Consider the following 15,000-nt stretch of genomic DNA (forward strand, 5'->3'; position numbering starts at 1 on the left):
CGGAAGGAAAAAGAATAACGTCAATAAAAAGGGAAGGAAAGAGAATGAATAAATCAGTAAATGAAAAGGGAAGGAAAGAGAATGAATAAATCAGTAAATGAAGAAATGAATAAAGAGATAAACAGCAAAATTACCTAATTTGGATAAAGAACATACGTGAGCGGTTTGAGAAAATAGACAAAGATTTAGATGTTTTAATAAAAAGGGAAGGAAAGAGAATGAATAAATCAGTAAATGAAGAAATGAATAAAGAGATAAACAGCAAAATTACCTAATTTGGATAAAGAACATACGTGAGCGGTTTGAGAAAATAGACAAAGATTTAGATGTTTTAATATCGAAAAAAGGCGTAAGTCTAAAATATTGATCTTCAAATATCACTATAATTTTCACAGACTTTTTTTAAAAATAATAAAGTTGAGTCTTGGTTTTACAATATACTGCCAGTAAAGAGAGGTATAAAATATGTATTTGATATGAACGAAATACATTTTTCTTTTCTATTTAGGTTTTACCTTTTGTGAGAATAATTGTTTTTTTATCTTTATTAAAGAGGAGAAAAAAAAAAAAAACTTAGATAAAGGGAAAATTCCATTAGACTGCATTTTGTTTGCGTTTCTTTTGTTTCTAAATAGACGATCGAAGAGTCCTTATAAGGAATCGACAAAGAGAAAAAAAAAGAAGTCAACGATTCTTCATTTAAAAATCTCATTGGAATAGAAAGAGCATTGAAACAGAAGTAAGGAATGGAAGAAGGAAGAAGGAATAAAAGAGAAAAAGAAATAAAGGGACTTACAATGAATTAGGAAGTTGGAAGTGGTAAACGAAGAAGATATAATAAAAATAATATGAAAAGAATACCAATAAAATTAGGGATAAATCGTAGGGCAAGAAGTAGAATGCAAGAATAAGAAGAACAATGGCAATAAATAAGGAAGCAAATAGATTGGAAGAGAGAGAGAAAAACAAAAGATAAATAAAAATATATTCGCAGCTGACATATTTTCTAAACTTCTTCGCACTAAACTCAAGAGCTTCCACATAAATTGGCAAATGACAAGTTTAAATTCAAAGTTACAGGCTAGAAAGTAGATTTGCCAAGCATTCCAGTCTGTTGTGCATTTGTGCATTAGTCATTCACACGAGCTCGGGATTTGGCGTTTTCTAAATTCGTAAATTTGCTTTAAGGTATGATATGACCGATTCCGGATTTAAGTGCTGATTGGTATATCTATCTATCTATTCATCTAGCTGTCTATCTATCTATGCGTCTGTCTGTATATATATAAATATATACATATATACACACAAACACATACACTGTATATATGTATATATACACATGCACGCACGCACCCACGCACGCACGCACGCACGCACGCACGCACGCACGCACGCACGCACACACACACACACACACACACACACACACACACACACACACACACTCTATATATATATATATATATACACATACATACATACATACATACATACATACATGCACATTTGAGTGTGTGTTTTTATGTTCTGAAGATCATGAACCCCTTGAGTCTGAATTTGAACCAGTATTATTTCATATATCGTTAAACGTTTACAACCGACGATGCGCCAGCACTCTTGATATCGCACGCCACATTTCACTCTCAGGTTACTAACCCTGTCAGACGTAGGCTTAAGGTACATCACAGAAGTTAAGGCCTCGTAAAAGTTTTTAAAATTTGTTTGGGTATTTACATTGTTGTAATTTTACGGTAATCAACTTAAGTGAAACTGAATCCGAGTAGCAATTAAGAGACTTATTTTCATTTTTATGCGTTGACTGGAGATACTTTTTTTTGAGAGAACATCTGTTGTAATTAAAAAAAAAAAAAAACTTTATATAGGTTGTGGCCTCATCAGTTCTGGTCATTGCCTAAGGTATATAACCATTGTATAACCTTACAACAGTCATCAATTCTGTATTTAGATCCTCTTAGTTATTAATGAAGTTAGCGGGGTCATAATGTCAGTTATAAATACCGGTTTTCATTTTCACATTGTGTTTCTCTCCGTCTTCTTCCCAGATGCTTTAGTAGATATTTCTTTCTATTTACTTCCTTCCGGTTATTGGGCACTAGTGATTACTAAGCAGTTTATTCCAACATTACAGAACTGGCAACTTATTTCAATATTTACCTTTTACATTTGCCAATCTGTTTGACTCTTTACCATTAACATTTTGCAATTCATTCAGATCAGTTATTTACATTTAACAATTAATTTCAATATTTATCATCCACATATTGCCATTCATTTCAATATTTACCATCTACATTTAACAATTAATTTTAACATTTACCATCTAAATATAGCCATTTATTTTAACATTCACTATCCATATCTAGCAATTCATTTCAACATTATCCGTCTACATATAGTCATTTATTTTAACATTTGCCATCCGCATTTAAAAAAAATTAACATTTACCATCCACATCTAACAATTCATTTCAACATTAATCGTCCGGATAAAATCGTTTATTTCAACATTTACCATTTACATTTAAAGATTCATTTCAACATTTAGCATCTACATTTAAAGATTCATTTCAACATTTACCATAAAAAAGTTTCATTTTCTCGCAATCATGTTTACGGGAACGTCATCTCGGTGACCTCAAAGATTCAGAAATGGCTCTCCGATATCAAGTAGAATATTTCTGGTCCGTTTTTTGCGTGATTTGGCCTTCCATCCACGGGGTCAAGTATTTGGGAAAATATCCATGCTCTGAGGGGGATGAATTATGAGGTCGATCCCAAGGTTATATATGCATTTTGGTGTGTGTGTGTTTTTTTCATATACTTCGTTAGAGGAAAATAATTGTGTAATTTGTCGATGCTTGACGTCAAGCGATTAGGTTCTTAGTTTCTTTCTTTCGTTCTCATTCATTCTCTCTCTCTCTCTCTCTCTCTCTCTCTCTCTCTCTCTCTCTCTTTTCTCCCCCTTTCCAGGCATTTTTATTTGCTTGGGCTGTTGAAGTATCTATGATTTAGGCGTAATTCTGTGTGTGTATTTTCGGGGGAAATATGATAATAAAATAGCGTATTTCAGTCTATCAGCCTAGCTTTATTTAAATGCTGGGCACGAGGCATTTAGAGATGGAGAGATAGACAGATAGGTGGATAAATAGATAGATAAATAAACAGATAGATATAGATAAATAGATAAATAAACATATATGTATATATAGATAAACAGATAAATAAACATATGTATAGATAGATAAACAGATAAATACACAGACATAGATAGATCGATAAATGTACCTTGTAGATAGATACAGCTTACAGATTCGCAAACACCGTCTGTGACTGACACTGGAGAATTCAACTTTTAGTTAATCTTAACGTATTGAAAACATTTTATCCAGTTCTTAGTCAAGATTTAATTCCCTTTCACAATTCATATGTAAGTCAGTGTTACCCTCTTAAATTAAAGCCCACATCGAACCCAAGTGTCGAAGATAAAAAAAAAAAAAAAAAAAAAAAAAAAAACAGGAATTCCACTTAAACGATACGTACCACTGATAACTTAATAAACTCACTCTGTGTATAATGACGAAAAATGAATATAAAACACAGAGATCTCTTTCCTTAACGACCCAAGAACACAGAAAACGCATCAGCAACAGTCAAGCAAGCAGTTACGTAACCCCTCCCCCCCTCCTCCCCTCCTCTCCTCTCCTCGCTTGGCAGACAGAGCGACCTGATTCAAGGTCCCGCGGTCAGGCACCATTGCATGACGTATTCTGCCTCACGTGTTGCGGACAGATACAGTCACATGCAACCTTGGCACGCGGGCAGAAGACACACGACTTGAAAGAAAGAAAGATAGAAAGAAAGACAAAAAAAATTAAGGAAAAAATAGTTTAGTTCTTTTTTTTTATTATTATTATTTTTTTGTATACATTCTTGTTGGAGCATCCTGCAAGCTTGCATGCTTTCAGTTCAAAGATTATGTTGTTATATAGTTTCAAAGAAGGATTAATATTGCTGCTGCCATTATAGTATAATCTTTGTGTTTGTGTTTTGTTAAACAGTGGTCATTGTTGGGGTTTTACTAATACCATCATGATAATTTCTCCCTTGCTTCGTTATATAAAGGAGAAAATATAGAAATGCTAACGTATTATCTATCTCTGCCTTTCTGTCTGTCATTCTATGTCTCTATCTCTCTTTGTCTCAGTTTCTGTCTCTTTCTCTCTCTCTCTGACTCTCTCTCTCTCTCTCTCTCTATGTATGTATGTATCTATTTAACTGTGTCTGTCTGTTTGTCTCTGTCTGTCTGTCTGTCTGTCTGTCTGTCTGTCTGTCTGTCAGTCTGTCTGTCAGTCTGTCTGTCTATCTGTATGTATGTCTCTATGTATGTATGTATGTATGTATGTATGTATGTATGTATGTATGTATGTATGTATGTATGTCTATATGTATGTATGTATCTATCTCTACCTCATCTTCCTCACCATCACTGGTAATACGGGAACAGAACACGAATGGAAATGCAGTATCAATAACAATGGATCGCACGAACATCAGACGCGAAACAGTGTACATAAACAAGACATCAAAAAAATAAAATTATCATAAGAAAAAGAAAAAAGGAGAGAACAGGTAAAAAAGAAAGAAAGAAAGAAAGAACTATAAAACAGCTTTAGCAATGCGAAAGATTGTTTTCATTTCGATCACAAGCTCAGTCGTCATTTTAATTATGTACAGTCATCAACAGTTTCAAATTCGCCACTCCTCAGTTTCGACTATTATGGGTACGTGGGGGCAATTGTTCGGATACAGGAGTCGAAACTGGTGAGCGAGATATTTGAACCTGCTGGCAAATGTCTATTATTGCTGAAATACTTATAATAACTCAGCTCATAATAAAGTAAATAAAAAAGGAAAGTAAATACATTACTTACTGTGTGGACTGCTACTTTCGACTCCTGTATCCGAGATGTGTGTTAATCTATGGCGGTTCATAGATTTTCAACGATAGATCATGGTTGCTCAAATGAAGCTTACCATAAACTCATTAGAAAAAAAAAATCTAAATTGCTCAAAATAGAAATAGGTAATAATGATTATCAAATCAACAAGGTAGTAGCAATATGTGTAACAAAAGAGGAAAATAAAGAAATACGAGATAATATGGAAATATAGTACCCGCAAAACAATTACCATTATCGTCAGTATCATTACTATCATTTGTCATAATTAGTATTATAGATATTACTCTTATAACCATTTCTATTATTATTATTATTATTATTACCGTTTTCATTATCATTCTTGTTATTATTATTATTATTATTATTACCGTTTTCATTATCATTCTTGTTATTATTATTATTATTATTATTGTTATCATTATCAGTATCATTATCATTATTAGTAACATAATCCTCATTATTTTTATTGTTATTGTTATTATTATAATTATTATTATTATTATTATTATTATGATGATGATGATGGTGATTATTGTTGTTGTTATCATTATTATTATTATTATTACTATTATTATTATCATCATTATTATCATCAATATTATTATAATCATGCTTCTTAGCATCATCATTATCATCATCATTATTATCGTTATTATTGTGGTTTGTTTCTTGGGACTGAGATAACATTTTAAGGGAAATTGGCGGCTTTAGAAATTAGTTCGAAATTAGAAAACAAACTAAAAGACGCATATTCACAGACATCCTAGGAAATACATTTTATTTAATTATAATGATGCACAACTAGAAAAAGACAAACAATATATGTATCAGAAATCCACCTCTTCATAATAATAACAAAATTAGTTCACACACACACACACACACACACACGCACACACACACACACACACACACACACACACACACAAACAAACACACACACAAACACACACACACACACAATACATATTAAATTATCATGATATACGAATCGTATGTCAGCACGAGGACCTTCCACAAAAGCAAGAGTCTTTCAAAACAGCTATCCCGCCCTTATCACATCCGCCTCACAAACACGAGAGGTTGCGGAGGGAAAGACATGCCATATCGATATCTAAGGTTACTTCCCAGTTCTTAAAAAAGGATGGGGGGAAAATATGCAGAATAATGTTATTTTCCAAAATACACGAAGTTAATGATAATGATGATGATAATAATAATAATAATGATAATAATAATAATTATAATAATAATGATGATGATAATAATAATGATAATAATAATAATAATAATAATAATAATAATGATAATAGTTTTGATAATAATGATAATGATAATAATAATGATAATAATAATAATAATAATAATGATGATAATGATAATAGAAATAATAATAATGATAATAACAATAAAACGATCAAGGGAAGTCGTATAAATCGTCACGAAAATTGAAGACTTCAATTTTCCAAGATGGGGTAATTGGTATGTTTGGTCAATATGGTTAATTCTCGTCTTTCAACACAACGCCATCTATTGAAGAAAAAAAAAAAAAATATCCCACGAGAATACGACGCCCAAACACGCATTTGTAAACTCACTTGTTTCCGATTCTCACTTACACCATAATGCACATGACTAAACGAAACTACTTCCTCATCAATAACAAAAAGTCTTTTCATATCATTGTATTTAAAAAGAGCATAAAATAAGAATAAAAAGAGAAAATAAGCAGAGGAAGGGATGAATCGCGGCCACACGTATTCAAGGTCAGGTACGAAAGGATTAATCGACTGAAGTTTGACGTAATAAAAGGGGTGAGCAGAGGGGGGGGGGGGGGGGGGGGGGGGAGAGGGAGAGGTTAGGTATGAGAGAGAAAGAATTCGACAAATATTGTTAAAGGAATGGTAATAAGTGTTTAAACTAATAACAACAGCGATTATGGTTAAATCTAAGTATATTGATACAAACGCACAAATAAATAAAAATAATATTATTTATATTATATAAAATTTATATAAGAAAGTTAATAAAAAATTTATATGAATGTAAAAATGTTTAAATAATGAAAAAATATTGAAAAAAATTGGTAAAAAAATAAAAAGATTATAATAAAAAAAAAAAAAAAAAAAAAAACCCCACTATATAATAAAAAAATAATAATAATTATAAAAATTTATAAGATAATAAAATAATAATAAAATTTTAAAAATTGATAATATAAAATTATAATAATAATAGCATAATAATAAAAAAATGATAATAATAATAATAATATGAAAAAATATAATAATATAATAATTATAATAATTAAAAAATAAGATAAAAAAAACAACAAAAAATTAAAATAATATTAAAGATAAAATAAGGGTAATATTGTATATATTAAATAAAAACCCAAAAAATTATAATAATAAAATAAAAAAAAAAAAAAGAAAAAATTATAAGAGATATAAAATAAAATAAAAAATGTAATAAATTGTTAAATTGATTATATAAAAGGGAATATATTAATGATATATATTAAAAAATTTTAATAAAATAATGATGTGATAATAATATGTAATAAATAATAAAAAACGTAATGATAAAAATAAAATAAAATAAAATAACAACAATAAAATAATGAAAAATAATATTAATAAAAAAATAAAAATAAATATAATTAATAATAATATAATAATAAAATGAAATAATAAATTAATAATAATAATAAAATAATAATATAATGATAATAATATAATAATGGAGATAAAATAATGAAAAAATAAATATAATAAAAATATAAGGGATAATTAATAATAAAATAATAAAAATTTAAAAAAAAATAAAATAAATAACATATAATATAATAATAAAAAATAAATAATAATAATAATAAAAATAATAAAATGAAAAAATAAAATTTAAAAAATAAGAAACCCCTACATCAAAAAAACAACAAATCAGTCATTAAAAGCTTCCCATTCTGGCAGCTGTTTGCGGGCGGTGTAGTTCTAGGGGCCTGATTCACCTATTAGCCTAATACCATTAAATGGATTTATAATTTAAAATTTCTGTCCACTACCATCCACCTACAACCTAAAAAAAAGAGAATATATAATGAATTTAACACCCAATTTCAACTAATATAAAACGTTCCACATCACAGTAAATAACAATGGACGACCGCACGGTGGACAAGATCTTCGCCCCCGGGGGAAAACACCTTGCCTCCTCAGCTCGAAGGGTGTCTATTTTTCCCCCCTACATTCACAGTAATGAAGGGGATTTATGGGTAAAGTTGATGTTGTTGTGGTGTGTGGTGTGTGGGGTGTGTGTGTGTGTTGGGGGTTGTGGGGGTGTGTGTGTGTGTTTTTTGTTGGGGGTGTGGTGGTTGTGTTTGTGGTGGTGGGTGTGTGTGTGGTGGTGTGTGTGTGTGTGTGTGTGTGTGTGTGTGTGCAGGGAAGCATATGTGTAATACTCTTCATATAGTATCAGGGATGTTCGTTTTGTAAATGTGGAATTTTTTAATTTTTATTTTTTTCACACTTCCAACTGTTGAAGGGAAATAACACTCATGGCTGAGGTTTTCCAAGACTCAAGGGGTTTTTTCAAGAAAAAAATGGGCTCGAGTTTTCCCGTGAGGCCCGGCCCCTCTCTCTCTCCCTCCTCTCCCTCTCTCCTCTCTCTCCTTCTCTTCTCTCTCTTCTCTCTCCCCCCCTCCTCCCTCTCCCTCTCCCCTCTCTCTCTCCTAAATCTCCCCTCCTCTCTCTCTTCCCCCCTCTCTCCTCCTCTTCCCCCCCCCCCCCTCTCCCCTTTTTCCCCCCTCTCTCCTCTCTCTCTCTCTCTCTCCCTCCCTTCTCCCTTTTCTCCCTCCTCCTCCTCTCTCTCTCTCTCTCTAAAACTCTCCCCCTTTTCTTCTCTCTCTCTTTTCTCCCTCCTCTCCCCTCCTCTCTCTCCTCCCCCCCCCTCCTCTCCCTTCTCTCTCTCCCCTCCCCCCTCCTTCCTCTCTCTCCCCCCTCTTCTCCTCCCCCTCCCTTTTCTTTCACCCCTCTTCCCCCCTTCCCCCTCCCCTTTCTCCCCTTTTTCCCTCCCCTTTTTTTCCCCCTCTCTCTCTCTCTCTCTCCCCCCCACCCCTCCCTTTCCCCCTCTCTTTTTCCCCATTTTCCCTTTCCTATTTTTTCTCCTCCCCCTCCTTTTCTCTTTCCCTTTTTTTTTCTTTTCTCCATCCTATCGCGTCAGTGTCCACTTTATCTCATCATACTCTCTAACCAACCAACTTCCAAACCCACTCATTCACTCACTCAGTCACCCTCCCTTATACACACCCACCCACACACCCCTTACCCCTTACCCCCACCCACAGACCCACCACTCCTCACTCCCCTACATAACCCCCCCCCCCCCCCAAAACAACCCCTAAAAAAAACAGCAAACATAAACCCCTTTCGATCAAGGTGAAAGATAGAATGGGGCGTGAGAGACGAGGCAACAGACGATCACATGACTACAGAACTCTGCATGAGGGAGATTGACAACTGCCAGAGACTCTCCATGGGACCGAATTTCGTGGTGAGTGTGAATTAGATTTATTATTATTATTATTGATTGTCTGTTGTTGCTATCACCGTTATTAATGCTATTATTGTTACTATTGTTATTATTCTAACAGTATTGTTATTATTACTGTTGTTATTTTTATAATTATTGTTGTTTTTGTTATCATTATTATTATTATAATTTTTATTATTACTACTTTTACTATTATTTATATCATTATTATGATTCTTGTTATCATCATTATTATTGTTATTATTATCATTATTACAATTATTATTACTATTATTATTATTGCCTCCCAGTTCTTCGGCGGGCAAAAGTACGGCTACAGACCCATTCCAACCGTGATCCTAGGCTCTGAACTCCTCATGCTACGCGAGGCCCTTATAAACATGGGCGTGGACACCATCCTCATCGACACCTGGTACAAAAGGGATTCCAACGCCGTCCCCTTCGTTTATATCCTTCAGCCAATATCCTCCATCCTCGTCAATTTCAACAACAAGGTATGAGCGAGAATATTGTTACCAAGAGTATGTGAGAGTAGGTCTGGTTTGAGGTGTGTCTGTGGTGTATCTTTACTCGGGAGTAGATGAAACCGAAACGATCGCTAGGAGTTGATTCGGAAATGTTGATATTTGTTGTTTTCAAAGCTCGAAACAGATGTAGCTTCATAATGTGTTCGAATAGTGTTTCGTAGGTGATATGTCAAGGGCCTCGTATCATACCAATATTAGCAATGGAGACTTCAAAGACAATTTGTAGATAAAGTAAATGTCATTCAAAACTATAATTCAATGTGCTATATGGAAGACAAATAGGACACCATGAGCTAATGAAAGCCATTTGAAACTCTACACCCCTTACACCGAACTGGATTTGAGAAGGGGGCGTGGCCGGTAGTTAGTGCCACGTCCCCTTACCGTGAGTCATTTTATTCTTCGTTATTTATTTTCATCAATTTTGTTTCTTTAACAATCCATAAATAGTACAAAGGATGCGAACACCATTTGTTCTGCTGGCAACAACATGCAGACTTTCAGAAATCGCTGGGCAGTGTGAATGGATGCACAGCAGCGATGTCGAGGAGTTGACGGAAATCGGGCCTGGCAGGTTTATAGGGTATGCCTATGTGGACGAGATGTTTCTACCATCTGTGAAAGTCATGGTGTTTCCCGAGCTGGAGCCATTTTACTTCGTCCAGGATAACAACCCCATCCACACGAGCAGTGTCGTGAAGTCATGATTTCATCAACGCCCCGAGATCACGCTGTGCCCCATCCACCCAAATCGCCAAATCCCAGTCTCACTGATGATGTTTGGGCAGCCATGGACAGAGACTTCCTCCAAGGTCATACCCGCAATCGTCATTCCGTCGTTGCCCAAGCAATTACGGCAAAGGAGTGACTGCCCTCTGCAGACAGACATTATACATTTCAAAACCCAAAAGTTTTAAAATGTAGCCCAGCGAAGTGAACAAAAATGTAGGCAAATGAGTTATTCTAGGGGCCTCCCCTTCCCTCCCCCCTCTCGCAAATGACGCCCGTCTCAGGGATACCAATATCAGTTAACACACGGGCAGCACTTTTTGCAACAGTTTTCGTCGTCTTATCCTATTGTTAAGTCAAAAAGAGTAAAGGTACTTTTTTTTTTTTTTTTTTAGCCAGTGTACGCATACACACACACGTATACACAATTTAGCATAAGCCCTAAGAGGTGTAGTTTCTGAATTTCCAAACGCACTAAAGAAAAAAAATCCGACATTATACATTAGGGCCCATTTAGGGTGTTAGAGTAAGGGGAAATTGGACAGGGAGGGGTAGTAGGGTACGAACCCTCCCCGTCCAATTTCCCCTTACCCTAAACCTTCCCTTTCCCCTTCTTTTTCCCCTTACCTTCCCTTTCCCCTTCCTAGTCTTCTCTCCCTCGTTTTCCTCTACCCCTTTCCCTTCCTAATCTCCTTTTATTTTTCCCCTTTCCCTCTCAATCCCCCTCTCCTTCCTCTTCCCCTTCCCTTCCCCTTTCCCTTCCCAATCCCCTTCTCCTTTTCTTTTTCCCCTTCCTTTCCCCTTCGCCCTTCCCCCCCCCCCCCTCTCCACCACCTCCAACACTGCCCTTGTGTTAACTACTAAATATCCTGCATGATAAGAACCGAGACTGCACATTTCTTCTTCTCGCCATTGTTAGTAGCCACAAAAGGACATTCGTCTGGTCGCCATGGTTACGAGAAAGTATTTCCTAGGGATGAGCATGCGTATGTGTCTAATATATCAGTTCTCATTGTTATTATGGAATTTATAGAACTTATCCGTTGTATTTTGTTGGTTGGATCGATATTTTTGTCCGTTGACGCCTTGAAATAAGTATTATAGTCATTTTATGTGTGTGAAAGTTATTATATAATGAAGTTGACGCTTATGTTGCGAATGGAATGCAAAAGGAGGGAAAGGAGAGGGGGGGCAGGCAGCAGAGCAGGCAGGCAGGCAGGCAGCAGCAGGGCCCGGCACAACAGGCAGGGAGGCAGGCATTCAGGTAGGTAGGTAAGTAGGCAGAAAGGTAGATAGACGGCAGGTACAGACGCGAACTCATACACACACGCAAGCACACATACAAACAAACACACACACACAAACGAGAACACACACACAGACAAACAAGCACACACACAAACAAATAAGCACACACAAACAAACGAACAAGCACACACACACAAACACACACACACAACACACACACACACACCCACAACACACAACAAACAACACAACACCCCTCCCCTCCCCCTCTCCCTCTCCCCCTCTCTCTCTCCTCTCTCCTCCTCTCTCCCCCCTCCTCCTTTCTTTTTCTTTTTCATCTCTCCTCCTCTCCTCTCTAATCTCTCTCTCTCCCCTCTCTCCCTCTCTCTCTCTCCTCCTCTCTCTCCTCTCTCTCCATCTCTCCTCTCTCTCTCCATCCCCCTCTCTCTCCTCCTTCTCTCTCCTCTCTTCTCTCCCCCTCTCTCATCTCTCTCTCTCTCTCCTCTCTCTCTCTCTCTCTTCTGTCATCTCTCCTCCTCCTCTCTCTCTCTCTCTCTCTCCTCTCTCCCTCTCTCTCTCTCTCTCCATTTCCCTCCTCTCTCTCACCCTCCCTCCTCCTCCTCCTCCTCCTCCTCCCCTCTCTCTCCTCTCTCTCTCTCTCCCCTCCTCCCTCTCTCTCTCTCTCCTCTTTTTCTCTCTCTCTCCTCCCCTCCTCCTCTCCCTCTCCCCCCCCCTCTCTCTCTCTCTCTCTCTCTCGCCCTTTTCTCTCTCATCCTCCTCTCTCTCTCCCTCTTCTCTCTCTCCCTCTCCTCCCCCTCTCTCATCCCTCCCCCTCCTCTCTCTCTCTCTCCTTTTCCTCTCTCCCCTCCCTCTCTCCCTTCTCCCCCTCTCTCATCTCTCTCTCCTTCCCCTCTCTCTCTCCTCTTCTCTCTCCTCTCTCTCTCTCTCTCTCCCTCTCTCTCTCCTCTCCCTCTCTCTCTCTCTCTCTCTCTCTCTCTCTCTCTCTCTCTCTCTCTCCCTCCCTCCCTCTCTCTCTCTCTCTCTCTCTCTCTCTCTCTCTCTCTCTCTCTCTCTCTCTCTCCTCCTCCTCTCTCTCTCTCTCTCTCTCTCTCTCTCCCCTCCTCTCTCTCTCTCTCTCTCTCTCTCTCTCTCTCTCTCTCTCTCTCTCTCTCTCTCTCTCTCTCTCTCTCTCTCCCCTCCTCCCTCTCTCTCTCTCTCTCTCTCTCTCTCTCTCTCTCTCCTCTCTCTCTCTCTCTCTCTCTCCTCTCTTCTCTCTCTCTCTCTCTCTCCCTCTCTCTCTCTCTCTCTCCCCTCTCTCTCTCTCTCTCTCTCTCTCTCTCTCTCTCTCTCTCTCTCTCTCTCTCTCTCTCTCTCTCTCTCTCCCTCTCTCCCTCCCTCCCTCTCTCTCTCTCTCTCTGAATTGATTATTTCCCTTCCTCGAGACTTTGCTGTGGTCATGACGTCATACACCAGTGAAAATGAACGAAAATGAAATTATTTTTAAAATATTTTCTCTTTTCTCTGAACGCGTGTGATGTTTTATGTAGGTGACATATAAGAGTTCAAAAAAACGCATGAATAAATTTATCCGTAAACAGTAGGTAATTTGAATAACCTGAGCACCTAGAGAGAGAGGGAGAGGGAGAGGGAGAAGGAGAGGGAGAGGGAGAAGGAGAGGGAGAGGGAGAAGGAGAGGGAGAGGGAGAGGGAAAGGAGAGGGAGAGGGAGAAGGAGAGGGAGAGGGAGAAGGAGAGGGAGAGGGAGAAGGAGAGGGAGAGGGAGAAGGAGAGGGAGAGGGAGAAGGAGAGGGAGAGGGAGAAGGAGAGGGAGAGGGAGAAGGAGAGGGAGAGGGAGAAGGAGAGGGAGAGGGAGAAGGAGAGGGAGAGGGAGAAGGAGAGGGAGAGGGAGAGGAGAGGGAGAGGGAGAGGGAGAGGGAAAAGGAGAAGGAGAGGGAAAGGAGAAGGAGAGGGAGAGGGAGAAGGAGAGGGAGAGGGAGAAGGAGAGGGAGAGGGAGAGGGAGAGGGAGAAGGAGAGGGAGAAGGAGAGGAGAGGGAGAGGGAGAGGGAGAGGGAGAAGGAGAAGGAGAAGGAGAGGGAGAGGGAGAGGGAGAGGGAGAGGGAGAAGGAGAAGGAGAAGGAGAGAGAGAGAGAGAGAAAGAGAGAGATTTGAGATTTTTTGAGTATAGATTTTACGTGAGTGTAGATTTCACCAATGTGATGCAATTTTGATGATTAAACTGGGGAAACCGACACTCAGACACGACCACGATGAAAAGAGAACTGTAGCACCGTTTCGAGTCGAACGGAACTCCTCATCAGGCACTGGAGAGTAATGGTACCTGTGTATCACTTCGACCCTTAGTTATTATAGAGAGAAAAATAACGATGTTACATTTTTCATATTATCATTATTTTTCATATTATCAGAATACATAGATCTGCATTGATATCAAATGACTGAACTCAACAAAATGTGTTCATCTGTTACATACATTAAACTACAATTATTAGGAAATTGATAAGAATATGGAGATAACAAAGTGGCAGTTGTGAAAAGCATTCTAAACCCTTCTGGTAGGATGAGTATCAATAAAGAAAAAAAAAAAAAGGTTTCCGTTGTAGGCTCTCGAAAAGAAAAAAAATATTTACATATTTCCGTTTATTTTGTTTGTTTGTTTGTGTTTCCATGCCACGAATCGCGTTTTTGTGGGCGGTGCTTAGGATAGGCAAGGAGGCGTGGCCACATCAGATCAGGTTATAATGGTGACTCGAACCATAAATTTCGTATAATTTTTTCTTACACAATTCGCAGTCAGATAAAGTAATGTAATAGATTTAACGCGCGGAGGAATGAAAATAACTTGGCTGAGAATGATATATTAGGGTTGTAGTTGGCTGCGGAAGCATGAGAGTTATTTTGACCGTGAGAGAAACACTAGGTTGTTATCGTTACCGTGAACA

General features: G+C 37.5%; 1 protein-coding gene across 1 annotated transcript in view; it reads left to right on the plus strand.

Annotated features, from left to right (window-relative positions):
- The first annotated feature begins 8,142 nt into the window (after window positions 1-8,142).
- Window positions 8,143-15,000, plus strand: part of LOC125036301 — a 52,122-nt gene continuing 45,264 nt past the window's right edge. Inside the window, exons 1-4 of the mRNA XM_047628772.1 lie at window positions 8,143-8,239; window positions 8,551-8,604; window positions 9,433-9,536; window positions 9,827-10,030. Coding sequence (XP_047484728.1) covers window positions 8,143-8,239; window positions 8,551-8,604; window positions 9,433-9,536; window positions 9,827-10,030 — 459 coding nt within the window. The remainder of the gene's footprint in view (window positions 8,240-8,550; window positions 8,605-9,432; window positions 9,537-9,826; window positions 10,031-15,000) is intronic.

The sequence above is a fragment of the Penaeus chinensis genome, chromosome 21 (assembly GCF_019202785.1).
Source record: "Penaeus chinensis breed Huanghai No. 1 chromosome 21, ASM1920278v2, whole genome shotgun sequence".
Lineage (NCBI taxonomy): Eukaryota > Metazoa > Arthropoda > Malacostraca > Decapoda > Penaeidae > Penaeus > Penaeus chinensis.